Here is a 16,655-nt window from a genome sequence, read left to right on the forward strand (position 1 = left end):
GTTTGCCCAAATCAGCAGCTATAAATGTATGTATATTGTATATACCAACACTACACGAATATTACCTGTAGTTGTATGTATCCTTCCCACTGTGACAGATAGGATAGAGGGCTTTTATCCTGCCCAAAGAGCTGTGCTAATTGTAATTTTAGAGGGCCATACTGCAGGTCCTAAGTACTGCACCCCTGCCCCCCATCTCTCCCAAAAAACCTGTCAGATATAGAGCATGAAGCCCAGTTAGATGGGACTTCCAAAGGAAGGGAAATAGGGGTGGTTTCATCAAGGGTACTGCTGAGATCAATAAGCCTAAGAAGTTTAGGCTTAGAAAGAAGGAACAAGCTAGAGGATGAGTATATTGGAAAGGACACAATGAAATATACGGGTATTTAAATTATAGGCAGGAATGACTAAAAGGATATGGTCAAAAGTAAATGGAAATACTTAAATGTATTTGAATACAGAAAAACAAGTGCTCCATAGGTAGGTAAAGCAAGAAAAAGGGATTGAGAAAGAGTCAGAGATTCGCTGGACTAAAAAGTATCTTGAGAGAATTCAAGACAAGAGTATAAACTAGCCCAGAACATTTTATTCTTTAAATCTCTGGAACAGTTTTTTTTTAAATTACAGTAACAAGTTCCAGAAAATAAATGTGTTGCAAAATGTATATTAAAAGATAATTAAATAGGAAGAAGAGCACACATCTAAAAATTAATCTATTGAGTCATTATGTTGGAGAATAAGGACGGTATGATAGAATTTCTGAGCACGTTTTAAAAGGGTTCCTGAGCATCACAAACTCAAGTTGCATTTTTCTCCAGTTATAATAGGATGATGATCATGCTCATGAGAATGGCTCCTGTGTCATAGTAGACCCCAGAGAGTTAGAATGACAGCTTGAAAAGCTCCAGTGAAATCCACTTAGAACAGTGAGAACAGAATTCAATTTGTGAATCCTCTTTTCATTATTCCAGAGTTCCCCATAAATTGGGAAGAGAAACCAGTGAGACTGGTAAACTATTTCAATACCTCTTTAATAATGCTCTGAATTTATACAATAGTATGACAAATTACTGTGGATGTAAGATATGCAATGGTTCTTTATTCTCTCCACCATCATTAAGGCAAGGGCAGAAGTAGGGATAAAGTTTCTCCATGAAGGTGCTACTGAAGGTGTAAATGTGGGTCATAGTTTTAGCATTGTAGAAGGATACCTGCCCTCCTTCATAATCCAGGTATATGCCCACCTTGTTGAGATTGTTAGTCAGTTTCATACTACAGGAAGGCAAATCCAGAGCCTTTAGATCAGTTTGGTTCCTTAGTCTTAAAAGCCAGAATCCTTGCTCAGGAGTTAGAGGACAGCTGCCCTTCCGAAGGATGGATTCTCTGACGACTCCAACTGTCCATTTTGTCTTCTTTGCTACTTCTACTTCCCAGTACCACCTTCCAGATGTGAAGCCTTTTGAGCCCAGCACAGCCACACTTGAGTCAAACCTCTCTGGATCATCAGGCATTACCTGCTTCATGTCACCATGCCACACACTGGTTTGGTTTTTGGAGAGCACTAGATTTGGGTGAGCAGTTTTAGGGTCCAGAGTTAATGGAGATAGGCCTAGTAAGAAAATAAGAGAAATCAGGGAGGGCATGGGGGAAAAGGGATGAATGCAGGTTCCCATAGATAGTATTCACATAGACACCAGTGCTTTATCTCCCCATGCCATATACTCTTAGACAGGCAGGTAATTACTTATATACTTTATATTGTTTTGATATCCATGTGGCTATATTCTAGACATTTTTATATTTGTGGTAAAAATCAGACTTTACTCTGAAGCAATTATTATACTCTAGTAAAAAATGCAAATAAGATAAATCTGTACTAATAAATGTAAGAAAATACAAATGCTGAAAGGGTAAAGATTAGGTAAGTGGGTCCTAGGAAAGCTTTCTAAGGGCAATAACCATTTTAGTTTTGATGTAACATCTATGAGATGTATCAGGATGCTTTGGGTAAAAAAAGGCAAAAAAGGAATGAGTTAAAAACAGTAGCTTGCATGAGAGAGAAGATAAGGGCTTGCCCGTTAGAAGCAGGTGAGACTGAGCTAACTGGCACAGAATTTAGAGGACAATGGTGATAAGTTTACATTTGGTTTAATAGACACTGGAACTTTTGAGGTCTGGAATGGTTGATGCCACTGATAATCAGAATGTGGTTCACAAACTGTGTAGTTGCCAGTTTGTGACAGGATAGTACAGAATTGAGAGTAAGCTCTTGGAAACTTTCATAGAATTCTCACAGTAATTTTGCCAGTTGATTTTGTTAAAAAACTGGGCTTGCACTTTGTAATCTTTGTTATTTTAATTCCACTTTTTCAAGTAATTAATTTATATCGTATTCTACAAACATAATCAGTTTTAAAAACTGATCCTTTATCACAGGTAATTTGAGAAGTATTGGTTTAGACAAATCAATAGGCAGCAGTATAAAAAAGAATTTCTAAATAAAGAGAGATTGGAAGCATATCAGCAAGAAGGTGACACAAATACTAGATGTGAGGTAATTGAACCTTGGCACAAAATTTGATACAGGAAACACAAAAACTATTGTATGTTCACATCATGGACACAGATACAAATATGCATACATTTGTTGTTAATGGATTTACTTATACTTGGAAGGAAGATCAATCCAGTCTATCTCTCTCTTCTCAGAAAAGCTTGAATCTTTTCCATCATCCCAAGGATTTTTTCTTTCTAACAAGAGGCTTTGAAGAATCCTGAAAAGTTCCCATATAGGCTGAATCTTCTCTCTCACACAGATCCTCATCCACTTTGGGTTGTTACTTTTTCCAGTATGAGAACTAGGATTTCTTTGGAGGTATCATAAAGAATTCCTGCCAACCTTTTAAGAACCACAGTCTGCTCTCATCACCAAACCTCTGACACCTCCAGCTAGCTCAGCCGGCCTTGGTTTTGAGGATTCCTAGGAGTCAGCTTTGCATCCCCGCTTTTCTTCTTATGCCATGTTCAATGCAACAGTAAGTTCTGTCAGCTCCACATTTAAAATATATTCTGAGCCTACTCAGAATATATAGACAGATAACTTCCACAAATACCACTGGCTTCGAACTACTGCAATAACTTTTTAACTGTTCTGTTTCCACTCTTGCCTATCTGCAGCCTATTCTGCCCATAACATGAATGAGATCATCCAGTTCTCCTACTCAAAATGCACTTATGCTTCCCATCACCCAAGGTAAAATCCAGAGTCCTTACAGACCAAACAAGACATACATGATTTACCCACTTCTTTGACCTCATTTCCCACCACTTACCACCCCCTCGCCCCATTTAGTTTGGTCCAACCACCTTTGCCTTTTGGCTGTTCCTTGAACATACTAAGCTCATTCCTACTTCAGAGACTTTACACTTTTCTTTCCTTGTCCCTAAACACTCTTTCCCCATATGTTCACTCCTTCACATCATTCAGGACTTTATTCATGCAAGTTCAGTAAAATGTTAATGATAGAATCTAGGTAGGTGTAGGAGTGTTCATTGTAAAAGTCTTTAAACTTTTCAGTATGTTTAGAAATGTCCACAGTAAAACATAGGGAGAGGGGACTGTTTGCTCAGAGAGGTTTTCTCTGGCCATTCTATCTAAAATAGCATGTTCATCTGTCTATCACTGTTTGTACTCTTATCCTGCTTTATTTTCTCTCAGGAATAATTATTTACTGAGTATACCATGCTTTGTTTTCTTCACAGTAATTATCACTATGTGAAATTATTTACTTGTTCATTGTCTCTTCCACTGGAGTGTAGTCTCTAGAAGGGCAGGGACCATATCTGTTTTGTTTCCTCATACATCTTCAAAATTTGGAACTGTTCCTAGGTATTCAAGTAACTATTTATTAAACAAATAAATGAACTTCAATTAGAGTTCCATTTGAAACCTTGACACTAATTAATTTCACCATGCTTCATATTCCTGTTATCCTTGGCATAAATGCCCAGAATGTAGACTCCTCTAATGATTTATTCTCTACTGTACTTTTATCCCCACTCTTCTGTTCTTTACCTCCTCTGCCTTCACCCATCCTTCCACTGTTCCCACCCAACCCTTTCCACTCTGCCCTTTAGAACTACCTCCCTAATTATCTCTCCTGTATCCTCAGTTTACAGAATTCTCTCATCACCTCCTTAATTTAACATAAATCTGGCTGGTTCTTCCAAAAAACAAACTAACTAAAAAACAGCTTCCAGAAGTTCATGAGACTATTCATTTTCTAAATTCAGATGCCAGAGATCAGGTTGCCACCACTGCTACTTCCAGACCCATACTCTACTCCTCATCCTCATGTAAAAACATCACTCTTCATTTGAGACTCTTGTCATTCCATTTCATATTTCCCTCTATCTCTATTTGATGCTATTATGTACAAAGTTCCTGGTTATACCCCCTGCACTTTGGGTTAACCTTACTTCTCTACCCCAAATCCAGCCCATCATCTCAAGTGATTTTACTATCTTTTATATACAGCTACTCTTCTATTCTTGCATGTCCTTGACTTTACTGCTGGTGACTTTTGACTCCATTACATCCAAGCTGTCCATATCAATGACTATATTCTGGATCTTGTAGTCATCAGGAACTATTCATTCTCTAAAATCTTCAATTCAGATATGCCATACTCTTTATTTTTTGAGCTTTCTCACTCTCATCTCTCCCTACAACCATTACTTGACTTCATTAACATCTCTGGTCCCCTATCTCTCTTTATTATCTCTCTTTCCTTCCTGGCTTAAAATCCTTCCCTAAACAGTTAGCAGTGATAGCTTTGTTGTCAATAGCCTCAACACTTTTATCCTCTTATGCTATTTCTGCAGCATCTGCCATGCAACTCTCTAACCTTGGATTTATTCAACTATTCAAATTAACACCCCAATTCCTGACCATTGCAGGAGGAAAATCACAAAATTGTGCATACAGGTACCACTACAAATTCATTATTTCCACTCTATGCTTGGCCATCAGCACTGCCCAGAACTCTTATATTTCCCAAATCAAATCCTCTCCAATTCCTCACAACAGCAATTTCAAACCTTCAACTCCCACCTCAAACCCCTATTCCAACACTTCCCTTCTCACTCCCAGGCAGAAGACTTCATCTCCTGTTTCACAGAGAAGCTACAGTACGTCTTACAGGAATCCCTCAATTCTTCCCACTCATACTGCAAACCCCACCCCACAGAATTGTTCACTTCTACCATCTTTATCTCCTTTCCAGTTTCAGAGGAAACTGTGGAAAGTCAATACCTCTCTCTGCTGTAGCTCTCACTCTTCCCTACTTCCACCAATTATTCCCTTTCTTATACTGTTGATTTCTGCCTTTCTACAGGCTACTTCCCTTCAGCATGTTTTCCATTCATACATCTTCCCTTCTTAGTGAAACTTCTCAAATGAGTGATCTATTCACTTCATTACCGCCTCATTCCAAGTTACTCCTGAACCCTACACAATAACTTCTACTCATTCCACTCTTTTGAAATTGGCCTTGCCAAAGTCACCAGTTGTGGTTTAAAATATCTCTTTTCCAGTCATTTTCTAAATTGATCTTCGCATTTGGCGTGAATGACCATTCCCTTCTCTTTGACAGTCTCTTTGTTTTAGATTCCATGTGGACTTCATTTCCTGGTTTTTCTTTTATTTCTGTTGCCAGAATTCCTCAGTCTCTTCTGACGCTTCATTGACCTTCATCTGTTGTTATTCTCTATAACATGCTCTCTCTTTGACTGTGTGTTCTCAGTTTCCTTAGGAAATCTCATTTACATGAATAGCTTCAGCTACCCCCACTCTATATTGATTATTCCAGCTCTGGCCTCTCTCCTAAGCTCCAGTTAGAATAATTACCCATTTGAATATATTCACTTAGTTGTCCTGTAGGTCAACACAACATGGCCAAAACTGAACTCATCAGCACCCTCCAAAATCTGCATCTCCTGTATTTCCATCCTTGAACATCACCTTTCTCTATCCCTTACCACCAGTCACTGTCCTGTATATTTCAGCTCCAGGAATTCTGTCTCCAGAATCTATTCTTTATTTTCCATTCCCATTCCCATGCCTCTGGCTTACATCTTAATAATGTTTCACCTAGAGGGTTGCTATAGACTCTAACTTGGTCTTCTAGCCTTTCCTGAGGAGCAGAAACTGTCTTTTATTTCCATATCCTTGGAGCCCAACTTAATGCTTAGCATGTAGTAGGCCCTCTAGAAGAGTGTGTTGAATGAATGAGTGAACTTTGGTGGTATTTTACTAATACACACAAAACTAAAGGAAATATATTAAAATATTTTAAGTTAAACAATTCCCTACCCTGGAATACATGAAAAGCCATATTGTCCATGGTTGCTTTTTCACTGCAATGGCATAGTTAAGTACTTTCAACAAAGACCAAACAGCCCAAAAAGCCTAAAATATTTACTGTCTGACCCTTTACAGAAAAAGTATCAGCCCCTATTCTAAAGCAACAGCCTCATTTATAAGGCAGGAAAGAAGAAAATATGAATCTGCAGAATAAGCAAAGGCCTAGAAATAAGAAGTATAAAGTATATTTTACCAGCGTTTGACCATGGTACATTATTATTAAAATAGCCACCTATTAAATAAATCCCATTTGATTTTCTTAAATGTAAAGTTGTACCAAAAAGAAAAAAATCAGTTTGTGCTTTAAATGATTGCTAAAAGTGAAATTTGATTTTACAGGCAAAGAATACAAGAAGAAAAACACTGTGATCCTGAGACAGCTAGAATTTGCAGGGTAGAGTAACCCAGAGGAGGGAGCTGTACATAGACTTTCAAACATCTACAAAGGGATTCCCTCAAGGCTGTGGCTGAATATTGCCACATGCATGCGGTGAAACTCACTAAGTCCAGAGAGCAAATCTCCAGAAAGCAGTAGGCCTAATAATTTCTAGAGCTCACACAAGACTGGGAATAGTTTTCAATCCTGTCAGCCAGAATGGAAAAATGTTATAGTATGTAGAACATCAGACAGAGTACTCAGAAGGTTAATACCTTAGAAAATTGCCAAAGTTAACCCTAGATTAAAGGCTGCTCTTGAACCACTCTCACAAAGCTTAAAGGCTCAGCAAAGCTTAAAGTGTCAAAAGGAACAAAGTTATTTCAAATAACTTCACTAAATGCCAAAGTTAAATCCATAGAGCTTAAAGGATTACAACAAAATTCAGCAAATAGCAATGTAAAACTGATCATGTTTGACAGCCAGAAGAGACAAATCTCTCATGCAAAATTCCAAATAATTTATGTAGATACTCCACTCTCAAGGAGGAGGGAGCATAACTACCTACTCCTTAAGTGTGGGCTACACATAGTAACTTGCTTCCAAAGTATACAGTATGGAAAAGGGAGGGGGGAATAACTTTACAGTGGAGAAACTTGACAAACACTACCTTAGCTAGGTGATTAAAACCAACATCAGCAGTTGTAAATTATGTTGACAGTATGTATGCTTGATATGATGTGATGAAAATGGCACTTTAACTCTGTGGTTTTCCTCTCAATAACTCATAACCCTGGTCTTATCATGAGAAAATCATCAGACAAATTGCAATAATGTGGCATCCTACGAAATACATGACTAGTATTCCCCAAAACTGTCAAAGTCATCAAAAAACAAGGAAAGTCTGAGAAACTGTCACAGCCAAGAAGAGCTTAAAGAAAAATGACAGCTAAATGTAATGTGAAACCTTAGATGGGATCCTGGAATAGGAAAATGACATTAGGTAAAAAAAGAAGGAAATCTAAAGAAACTATTGACTTTAGTTAATAGTAATGTATTAGTATTGATTCATTAATTATAAATCATGTATCACACTAAATATAAGATAATAATAATATAAACTAGGAATGAGGTATACAAGAACTCTCTGTACTATCTTTTCAATTTTTCTGTAAATCTAAAAGTATTCTAAAAAAATTAAGTCAATTAAAAATTTAAAAAAATACCAGCCATGCAAAGCAGCAGGAAAATATGACCTACAGTCTCAAGAAAACTCACGCAATAACAACATGTTAGAAATTACAATAGTGGTGGAATTAGCAAAGACATTAAAACAGCTATTTTATATATATCTTCTATTTGCATGAGAATGTAGACGAAACAATAACATGGTATGGAGAGAAACTGAAGATATAAAAAGACCCAACTTTTTGAAGAAATGAAATGTATCTGAAATGAAAAACATCTTGAACAGGATTAACAGAAGATTAGACAGTGCAGGTGAAAAGATGAGAGAACTGGGCTTCCCTGGTGGCTCAGTGGTTGAGAGTCCGCCTGCCGATGCAGGGGACACGGGTTTGTGCCCCCGTCTGGGAAGATCCCAAATGCCGCGGAGCGGCTGGGCCCGTGAGCCATGGCCGCTGAGCCTGCGCGTCCGGAGCCTGTGCTCCGCAACGGGAGAGGCCACAGCAGTGAGAGGCCCGCGTACCGCAGGAAAAAAAAAAAAAAAAAAAATGAGAGAACGTGAATAGCAAGAGAAGCTATTCAAAATGAAGCACAGAAAGAAAAAAGGCTAAAAAATGCTGAACATCAATGACAAGTGAGACAATTTTAGGTGGTCTGACATATGTAAAATTAGAGTTCCAGAAGGAGAGAAGAAAAGGTGGATAGGTAAAAAAAGCTCTTGAAGAAATAATAGCTGACATTTTCCCAAACTTGGTGAAAACAATAAACCCATTGATCCAAGAAACTCAATGAACCACAAACTAAATAAATAAAAAGAAAACACACCAAGATCCAGCATAATCAAACTGGTGGAAACAAGTGACAAAAAAAGTAAATCTTACAAGGAGAAAAGAGATAGTACATACAGAGAAATGAATATAAAAATGATAATAGACATCTCATCAGAAACTATACAAGTAAGAAAACAATGGAGTGACTTTTTATATTAGTGAAAAGAAGTCCATTAACCCAGAATTCTATATGAGGGAATATATCTTTCAAAAAAATAAGGTAAAATAAAACTGTGGTGGTATCCAAACATTGTCAAGAGAAAACCCAATATGTAGTGAAAGATGAAAAAAGTGACATAATAATGGAGATTGATATTAAGAGAAACAATAAGAGTCTTCTAGATCAGCGTGGACAGTACTCCATATGGATGAACCAGAGGCCAAAGGGAGGGAAAAAAAAGAAGCTGAAGGCAAAGCGAAAGAAAGAAAGGGGGAAAGCAAAGCAAAGGCAGTAAAGGCAGTGAAGGGTTTGGCCTGGTAGACTCTTAAAAACAAAAAATGTCACATGGGATAGATCTTTGATTAGAATGTATACATTAGTTTCAGCTTCCACCAAATGAAAACTTTATTTCCATATTTTAACTTGGCCTTTTTCAATTTAAACGCAGCGTAACTTCTCAAATTTGTTTTGGGAACTTTAATAAAATATCTTTTTTTTTTTGCGGTACATGGGCCTCTCACTGTTGTGGCCTCTCCCGTTGCGGAGCACAGGCTCTGGACACCCAGGCTCAGTGGCCATGGCTTACGGGCCCAGCCGCTCCACGGCATGTGGGATCTTCCCAGACCGGGGCACGAACCCGTCTCCCGTGTCCCCTGCATCGGCAGGCGGACTCTCAACCACTGCGCCACCAAGGAAGCCCCCTAAAATATCTTTTTTGATGGAGTTAAAAAAATCAAAAAGATCGACATTATCAAGTTTTAGCAAGGATTTGGAGAAAACAGGACTCTCATTCACTGGAGGTGGGAATTAAGATGGTACCACCACTTAAGAAAAAAAATGTGATAGTTTCTTATAGTTAAGCATATACCTAACATACAACCTAGCAATCCCATCACGAGATATTTACCCTAAAGAAATGAAAACACAAAGATTTGTAAACAAATGTTCAGGCAAGTTTATTTGTACTAGCCATAAACTAGAAACTACCCAAACGTCCATCAGTTGGTGAATGAATAAGCAAATTGTGATGTATCCATAAAATACAGTGATTGATACATGCAACAACATAGGTGAATCTCAAAAAGCATTTTGCTAAGTGAAAAAAGCCAAACAGAAAAGACTACATAATGTATGGTTCCACTTATATGAGATTTTAGAAAAGACAACTAAAGTGAAATAAAGTAGATCAGTGAGTGTCAGTGGCTGAGGCTAGAAGAAAAGGATTGACTGCAAAGGGGTATGCGGGAACTTTCTGGGATGACAGAAATTTTCTATATCTTGATTTTGGAGATGTTTACATAAGTGTATACATTTGTCACACTCATCAAATTGTACTTTACAATTGGTGAATTTTATTCTGTGTTAATTATACCTCAGTACTGTTTTTTTTTCAGTGTCAGTTACCTGGAAAAATTAACAGGGATAGATTTGTAATTTTCATTAAATCAGTAACTACAAATAATAATGAGTCTATAAAAAACTTTATTTAGAGCTTTATTTCTGTAATGATTTTTATAGATCTCTAAACAGTCTCCTAAGATGAGATAACTCCATGTTATAAACGTCAAGCACAAGAGGAACTGTATTCATACACACGATGAGTATGTACAGTAACCTCCTCCTCCAGGGCAGAGATGCCTCAGGGAGTTACATAACTGTTTTAGAAAAACATTAAAATATTGGTTGTCACATTTGATAGAACAGTCAAACAAAATGGTAGGCTGAGAAGTAATTCGGACATCAGACTCTGTTTACCAGTACAGAGTCATAAATTCTTAGATGACGGTAAGAGAAGAAATTCAGTCGTACCAACTAGCCTTCTTTTGGCTAAACTTCACCCCTCCCTCTGTCCAGACTCTAATGTACTATTTAGGGCCACAGAAGACATCCCACAGATGAAACATAAAGTGGGACCCCCAGGAACAAATAACTACTACCCACTGATACCTGGAGAAAGAGTGGACTGCATTTCCCTCCACATCATATACTGGATGGGACCTTTGAACAGGCCTGGGTTCAGCTTTCTGGAGATAAGCTCTCTGGGTGTCAGCACCCTCATTCCTTGCTCCAAGCTGCAGGGGACATAAATCATTTATTCTTAGACATCCTCCAGGGACTGAAGGAAGGGTATTAATACCACAGGGAAATACTTACCTATCCAAGAGAGGTGTGATGTCCTAGGAGAGGAAAGGAGAAATAGAAAGGTTAGATGCCTGTTCATCAGCTCCAGAAATTTCTTTGGTCATACTGGCCACCACCAGAATTTGATGGTCAAAACTGTGATCCTATGCAGATGGTCCCCATCCCATTGCCACCAACTCCTCTCATCCTCCATATACCTTTTCTGATCTTCATCCTTCATCTATCCCAGGATAAACTGGCTTACTTTGCTCTGATTTTCTAGAGTTCCCTTTTACAGGGAACAAGAAAGAAATTAAGGTTAAGCTATTTTTGCCTACACTGCCACATAGTCTCAGGAGAAAAACACAGTAGGTATTCCAACCCCAAGGCCACTTTTCCTTACTCTGGCTAATCAAGCTTCTGATCACTGAGGTAGTAACCAATGCCACTTTAGAGGTGAAGCGTGAGGAAGCAAAAATTGACCAAAAGCTTTTCAAACAGGTCAATTTATGATTGCTGAGAGCCAGTAAAAGATACAACTTTTTGGCAACATTCTTACTTTTGAGAAATAAAGCTTCAAATTTCTTTATGGAGAAATATTAAAACATGCTGGTTTTAATGGCATTTTATTATCTTCTTTTCTAGGAGTGTGAAAGTAAAGCTTTCAACTGAGTATAAGGTAAAAGCAGCCTCCTGCTTTTCTCCCAAGGAATCTTAAAAGCACTACAGCAGTTTTTTTACCCTCCTGGAGGGGAAAATCTGCTTCTACACCGTTTCCAACCCTCTTTCCCCCTCTATTGTACCCATAGTCATGTTGGTATGGAGTCTCACTTTGAGAAAGTCGAAGGAGTTCTGCTGTTCCATCCGTGCCTGGATGCTCACCAACATCTCCCTGGCTAGGAGGCACTGTTCTTGAATGTGGCTCAGATTCAGCTCCATCTCCTCATTCAAGGCTTTCCCCTCTTCTCGGAGCTCATTTAAAGCGTCCTTTTCTTTGCTGTGCAGGAACTGATGCAGCTTTAGAAACTCTGAGGAGATGTGTTGCTGCAGATGTAGCTTGTTTTCCTGGAAAACTCCATGATCATCACGATGGTAGTTATTGAGATTGACACTTGAGGATGGGGGCCCACACCACTAACACTCATACAACTTGGGAAACATTATAACAGAAAAATGCATGCAAATGGCTGACTATCAACATTCAACTGTACGAAAAGGAGCCCTTTGGGAGACTTACTCTGTCTTTCCCAGCTAGTTTAATAGTTCAGCACGAAATAGTCAAAAGTCATCCTAGGTTCCTATTACAGTACTGAGGTGGTAACCAATGCCATATTAAATAAGACCATGGGGTTAATCAAACATTTTTAAATGAATGATAATTCCCTTTTATCCAGAAGTACAAACCAATATCTACCAAGTGATTCTGTTAGACTGGGTCCATATGAGGCTGGAAGAACTGTCCTTTTTTAAGAAATGAGAACTAGGGGAGATGCCATTCCTGCTGCCAGGACAATATAGAAAAAGCAAGAGATGGGCAATGTCTGAAGCACTGAAATTGATAACTGCTACACTGGCATCTCTTTTCTTAGGTGACCTCAACATCCTCATGGGTACGCCATCTGACATCCTGGCTTCTCAGTTCCTCATCATCATTTCTAGTGATTTTTACCTTTATCTACTCGTTCTTTTAGTCACATTGAGGATTTTATCATCCCCAGCAATTGTACCATCTCTAAAATTACTTTTTATGCTCAGTTACTCAGGAACCCCTATTGCAACAATTATTGGGTCTCATTGAAACTTCCTGTTTATTGACCCCTTCATTTCCATTCATCAACTTCTCTCTCTTCGTGTCCCCTATTATCCAGCTTACATTCTATGGTCAGTCATTATAATTGCACTCTTAAAATAGTCTTAACTCTCCCTGTCCTCTAGGTCAGACTTTTCCATTTTTCCTTTTACCTATTTCATCACTATCTCTCAGTCTTATTTGTTGGTTCTGTCTCCTCTAACCAAGCTCTAAATATTAGATTACTTGATATTCTTCCTGGGGCTCTTTCCCCTTCTCATTCTACACTCTCTTTCTAGGTAATAGCCTCTCCTTTCACAACTTTAAATACAATCTATATGCTGACTTCTTATTTTCATCCTAGTGCAACTTCTGAGCTCCAGATTCCTATATCCAACTGTCTGTTTGATATCATCACTCACCTCTCACATCTAATCAATCCCCACATGCAGGTAATTTTTATTTCCAAAGCATATGCTGAAGCTATTTATTTCTTTTGATCTCTACTGCCTTTCTAGTCCAAGCCATCATCATTCTCTGGGATCACTGCCTCAGCCCTCTCCTAACCATTATCCTTGTCATTGTCTTTCTCCAATCCATAGTCCACATAGCCACCAGACTGATGCTTTCAAAATGAGATGAAGCCATGTCCTATTTAAACCCTTTAATGACTTCTCATTATTCCCTGGATGAAGTTCAAAATTCCTAACATTATCTACAAGGGCCTACATGATTGGCCCCATATCTGCCTTTTCAGTCTCATCTTGCTTACCATGATCCAGCTTAATTGGCCTTCTCTCTGTTTAACATAACAACTAACTTCCTGTCTCAGAACTTTTCCGTATGCTCTTTCCTCTTCACAGAACATTTTCCAGGCAATTTCCTTCATATTCACCTGACCCAGTTCACTTGGCTAAGGATAACACTTATCCTTTCAATTCTCAATTTTTAATAAGTGGCTTCTTCAAAGAACACCCAGTCTAGATTAGGTTCTCCATTTATATGCTCTTATATACCCTATATTTTCATTTATAGTAGTTACCACAGTTGTTGTTTTATTGTTATTGGTGGGATTGTTTAATTAACATCTATCTCCCACCATGGTAGGAATATAGTATCTAGTATAATACCTGACCCACTCAATAAATATTTGTTGAATGAATGATGTTGACTGTAATAGCTGAACTAGGAACTCTTACAACAAGAACAAGATTCTCTTGAGACATCATTTCCATCTGTCCTTCTTCTTTCCCTCATTGTACATATTTCTTCTTCCAGATGCCAAATGCCAGAGAAGACACCCCTCTACAGAATAATTAATGAAGAAACAGAACTCCCAGTTTATTCCCCCAACCTAGGAACTGATTTGCCAAGTCTCTAACCATTAACCTCCTGTGAAGTTGAAAGTATAAGCAATAGTTTTATTTAGTTTTAGGGAAGCTAGGAAAGATCAAATCAGATGAGAAAAGCCAGCAATCTGAGAGACCTGGGTTCAAAGGTGCCTGGTATGTAAAGGTACCTTTCCACTCACATAGCTGAAGTTACAAGGAGGGTATATTCCGGTTGTATCTCATAACCCCTCTACCCTGCTCCTCACCTTGTGAGCAGCAATAGCATCTTTCTGCATGTTCCTCAGGGACTGAAGTTCCTTCAGGGTTGCCTCCAGTTGACCCTGATGGATAGTAAGCTCCTCCTGGGAATACCATGTAGAATTAACACAAGGTAATTGAGAGATAAAGGGCCATCTCCCCCAAAGCCCCAGGGTGTCAGGGGTAAAAAAAGCAAGCTCTTGTTACAAAAGTCTCCTTTAGCCTGTATCGTAATTCCTGTCTCTTCCAAAAATTGTGAAGAAAATTACAAGCAGCAGAAAAACTTAGTTTTATCCTCTTATTAGCTAACTTCAGGCGTTTGAAGAAGATAACAGAGCTCTATATATTTTCTGCTCTAGTTACATTGTTCTCACTCTCTATACTTTTACTTGCATTGTTCTCACTTAAAACACTCATTCCTTCCTTCTGCCCATCCAAATTCAAATAATTTTCCAGTTCAAGCTTTCTTTCACCATGCCTCCCCTGACTATTTCAGTTTTCTCTAATCTCCTCTGAAATTCTAAATATTTGTGAATTACAAATGTGACAAAAATTTAGCTCACAACAGTAGACTATCTTATATTGCTTTGGTTGTTTTATTCATTTTAAACTGGACTAAATTTCAAGACTTTTATAACAAAAGCAGTATCTTATATGTCCATATTCTGTACAGTGTCTAGTAGAATGCTGTCGTGGCAGGGTTTGGGTAAATATTTGATTGACTGAGGGAGTAGACCAGAGCTCCTTCACTGCTTTCCTATAATTGGCAACTATAGAAAAAGAACTTTGCAAGATATATTGTATTTTCTGAGCACTCTGAGCTTTCTAGTAATCATCTGAATAAAGGGGTGGTGTTGGAAGAGAGAAGAAGTCCAACAAAAGATTTTTCCCAGCCTTCCTAAGGAATTGCTCAAGATTGCGCAAAACCCAGGGCTCACCCACCGTGAAGAAACGGACAGCATCAGAGATCTGCAGGAATTCGTTAGACTGCCCCACAGACAATCGAACATCTTTGCATTGAAAGCATATCAGTTTCCTGTCTGGCTTACTGAACAGTTTCAGGTTCTCTCCGTGCTCTGGGCACTGTGGATGGCCCTTGAATAGGGGTAGCTTCTTAATCTTCTCTACCAGCTTCTCCAGTACAAGGTTAAATGTACAGTTGCTATATTGACATAGCATCTTACACTCAGGACAGAATGTTTCTTGTGCTTGCTGCTTCCAAAAGTTTTGGATACAAGACTGACAGAAGTTGTGGCCACAGCTTAGCATCAGTGGATCACAAAACCAATCATTACACAGTGGGCAGTGTAACTCCATAGTAATATCTTGTATCTGCACTTTAGAGGGTATCTGGGTGATGAAATCATTCACTTCAACGTAGTTGTCTGGGTCAATGTTGACAGAGGGGTTGGAAGATACCTTTGGAAAAGAACAGCTAAAATGAGTTTCTCTTTCTCATTGCCCATTTCAGCATTCCAGGATAGTGGGCTCTATTCCTAAAGGAGCTGAGAATTGATGCAGTCTGAGTAAAGGCACCATAATCTCTTCTTTGAAAGTGATCAATAAATTCATTGTTATCTAACATCATAGTTTATTACTACTCCCAACATTATTGAACTTTAATAGAGAACCAAGGCAGAAGAAGAAAGAGTACTCAATTAAAGAAATGTATTCCGTTGTACATCGCTTCTTCCACCCACTTTCTCTATGTATCAGTTGAAAGGTTTACTTCCAACTTCTGTTCTACTAGTTATTACCTTTTTGTTTTGTTTTGTTTTCTGGAAGTCATATGCAAAGAATTGGAAGATCAGTCAGATTCCTCAGTCAATGGCATAATATCACCAACTATAATATCATCCAGGCCCTCCACCCATCCTTTTTATTTGTTTTTGTTTTTGTTTTTTGCGGTACGTGGGCCTCCCACTGCTGTGGCCTCTCCCGTTGCAGAGCACAGGCTCCTGACGCGCAGGCCCAGCGGCCATGGCCCACAGGCCCAGCCGCTCCGCGGCACGTGGGATCCTCCCGGACCAGGGCACAAACCCGTGTCCCCTGCATCGGCAGGCGGACTCTCAACCACTGCACCACCAGGGAAGTCCCACCCATCCTTTTTAAAAAACACATTACAGAAATAACATTTATACAGAAAAATGCAGAATCATAAGTGTACAGCTCAATAACTTT

The 16,655-nt window shown here is 38.7% G+C and overlaps 1 protein-coding gene across 1 annotated transcript; it reads right to left on the minus strand.

Moving 5' to 3' along the window:
* Nucleotides 1-1,067: 1,067 nt before the first annotated feature.
* On the minus strand, nt 1,068-15,874 carry TRIM69 (tripartite motif containing 69). The gene is made up of 6 exons (XM_030842751.2): nt 15,417-15,874; nt 14,483-14,578; nt 11,928-12,161; nt 11,130-11,152; nt 10,923-11,047; nt 1,068-1,609 (listed from the first exon to the last, which is right to left on the minus strand). The coding sequence occupies exons 1-6, from the start codon at nt 15,789-15,791 to the stop codon at nt 1,068-1,070; spliced, it is 1,395 nt and encodes a 464-aa protein (XP_030698611.2). The 5' UTR covers nt 15,792-15,874.
* Nucleotides 15,875-16,655: the final 781 nt, after the last annotated feature.

The sequence above is a fragment of the Globicephala melas genome, chromosome 2 (genome assembly GCF_963455315.2).
Source record: "Globicephala melas chromosome 2, mGloMel1.2, whole genome shotgun sequence".
NCBI lineage: Eukaryota > Metazoa > Chordata > Mammalia > Artiodactyla > Delphinidae > Globicephala > Globicephala melas.

Bases quoted from the DNA above. Each gene is read 5' to 3' on its own strand.
- TRIM69 (XM_030842751.2), bottom strand. From the start codon at position 15,791: ATGGAGTTACACTGCCCACTGTGTAATGATTGGTTTTGTGATCCACTG. The intron at 14,579-15,416 runs GTGGGTGAGCCC...TGGTATTCCCAG, and splicing joins ATGCTGTCCGTTTCTTCACG to GAGGAGCTTACTATCCATCA. The intron at 12,162-14,482 runs GTGAGGAGCAGG...GGAGTTTTCCAG, and splicing joins ATGCTATTGCTGCTCACAAG to GAAAACAAGCTACATCTGCA.